This window comes from Myotis davidii, unplaced genomic scaffold (genome assembly GCF_000327345.1).
Source record: "Myotis davidii unplaced genomic scaffold, ASM32734v1 scaffold299, whole genome shotgun sequence".
Classification (NCBI taxonomy): Eukaryota; Metazoa; Chordata; class Mammalia; order Chiroptera; family Vespertilionidae; genus Myotis; species Myotis davidii.
This window is the reverse complement of record NW_006293088.1, coordinates 9,114,360-9,115,671: the sequence shown is the minus strand read 5'-3', so window position 1 is coordinate 9,115,671 and position 1,312 is coordinate 9,114,360. Positions and strand designations below refer to the sequence as shown.

General features: G+C 58.2%; 1 protein-coding gene across 1 annotated transcript in view; it reads right to left on the bottom strand.

Annotated features, from left to right (window-relative positions):
* Positions 1-6: 6 nt before the first annotated feature.
* The window catches only part of DNAJC11 (DnaJ heat shock protein family (Hsp40) member C11), a 49,017-nt gene continuing 47,711 nt past the window's right edge, over positions 7-1,312 (bottom strand). The window contains 2 exon segments of the mRNA XM_006766822.1: positions 7-461; positions 817-946. Coding sequence (XP_006766885.1) covers positions 436-461; positions 817-946 — 156 coding nt within the window. The 3' untranslated portion in view covers positions 7-435.

Below are 1,312 nucleotides of genomic sequence, written 5' to 3'. Positions count from 1 at the left end.
CAGCAGGAAAAGGCGGTTTCCGCAAGTCCACCACCCAGATGCTCGCTTGGCTGCAGGCTGTTCTCTCCTTCCTTTCCAGGTCAGGGTGGTGGCAGGAAAGGCAGTCCCGGTCCGGTGTGAGGGCAGATGTTCCACGGCGACTCCTCACAAGAACGAGGGGGTGGCGCCCGGGGCCCAGGGCCCTTCCCTCGGGGACATGATCCTTGGGAAACAGACACGGCTGTGCTGAGGCTCTGGTCCTGGCAGGGCTGCCTCAGTCTGCCTGCAGCACCCACAAAACCGGGTGTCTGTGTCCCTTCACATAATTGATAGGGTACCACCTCCTTAGGAATAATATAAAATAAACTTGTGACGTCTAGGTTTCCCTGCTTCCAAATTTGTAGACGCCCAGGAAAAGATCTTCGCAGCCTCCTGTAATTCTTTTTCTCAAGCACTTTATCCATCTGTATCGATCCTGTGAGCTGCAAGAGAAAAGACAGATTCGGTGCAGCAAAAGGCAACTGTTTCCACAGCCTGCCTCTACTTGGGTGCAGCCACCAGCAGACCAGAAGCCCGACGGATGGTTCTGGAACGTAAAGAAGCAGCTGGGTTTGCTTCATACCCTGCCACCTGAGCTGCAGTTCAAGGAAAGCGCTCCCTGTAATTCCACCTGAGAAAGACTGACCCCTAGGGCAGCGCATCCCAGGCCCGAGGGAGTCGCCCACGCCCGTGTGCTCCCAGGCAGGAAGGGCGGGCAGGTGGCTGTGGCTCCACATGGATGTCCCCGGTCCCGTGGTAGGAGGGCCTCTCCCGTCCCCGCACGGGGCGGCTACTCACACTGCTTGGGTATCCTGAGTGCCTCGCTGTCCAGCGCCATCACCTGGTGCAGGACGCCCCGGAACTGGTAGAGCACTTTCAGGCTCTTCTCCTCGCCCACACACGGGTCGTAGAACCCGGGCAGCCCAGCCTGGAACAGAGACCCTGATTCGAGGGGGGCCCGGGACAGGCGTCTAGATGCACACGCCCGCCTGCTCCCCCGCTGCAGGCCGCCCTCAGCAGGGCCTTCTTCCCTCGGAAGGCGCACACTTGGCCACTTGAGGAGAAAGAAATGAGAATTTGAAAAAAATTGCCTATCTAGTCCTAGCTTCCCTCTCAACATGCTGCGCCCCCCAAATACACCACTATCGTCACGGAAGCCCCACCAAGACAGACACACTGGAAGGCGTCTCAGGGGCCGGCGAGCTCTTGGCCTTGAGTGCACCGGCACTTTATAGAGAGAAGCATTTGGTTAATCCTCCCCAGAGGATATCCTTCCCACTGATTTTTAGAGAGG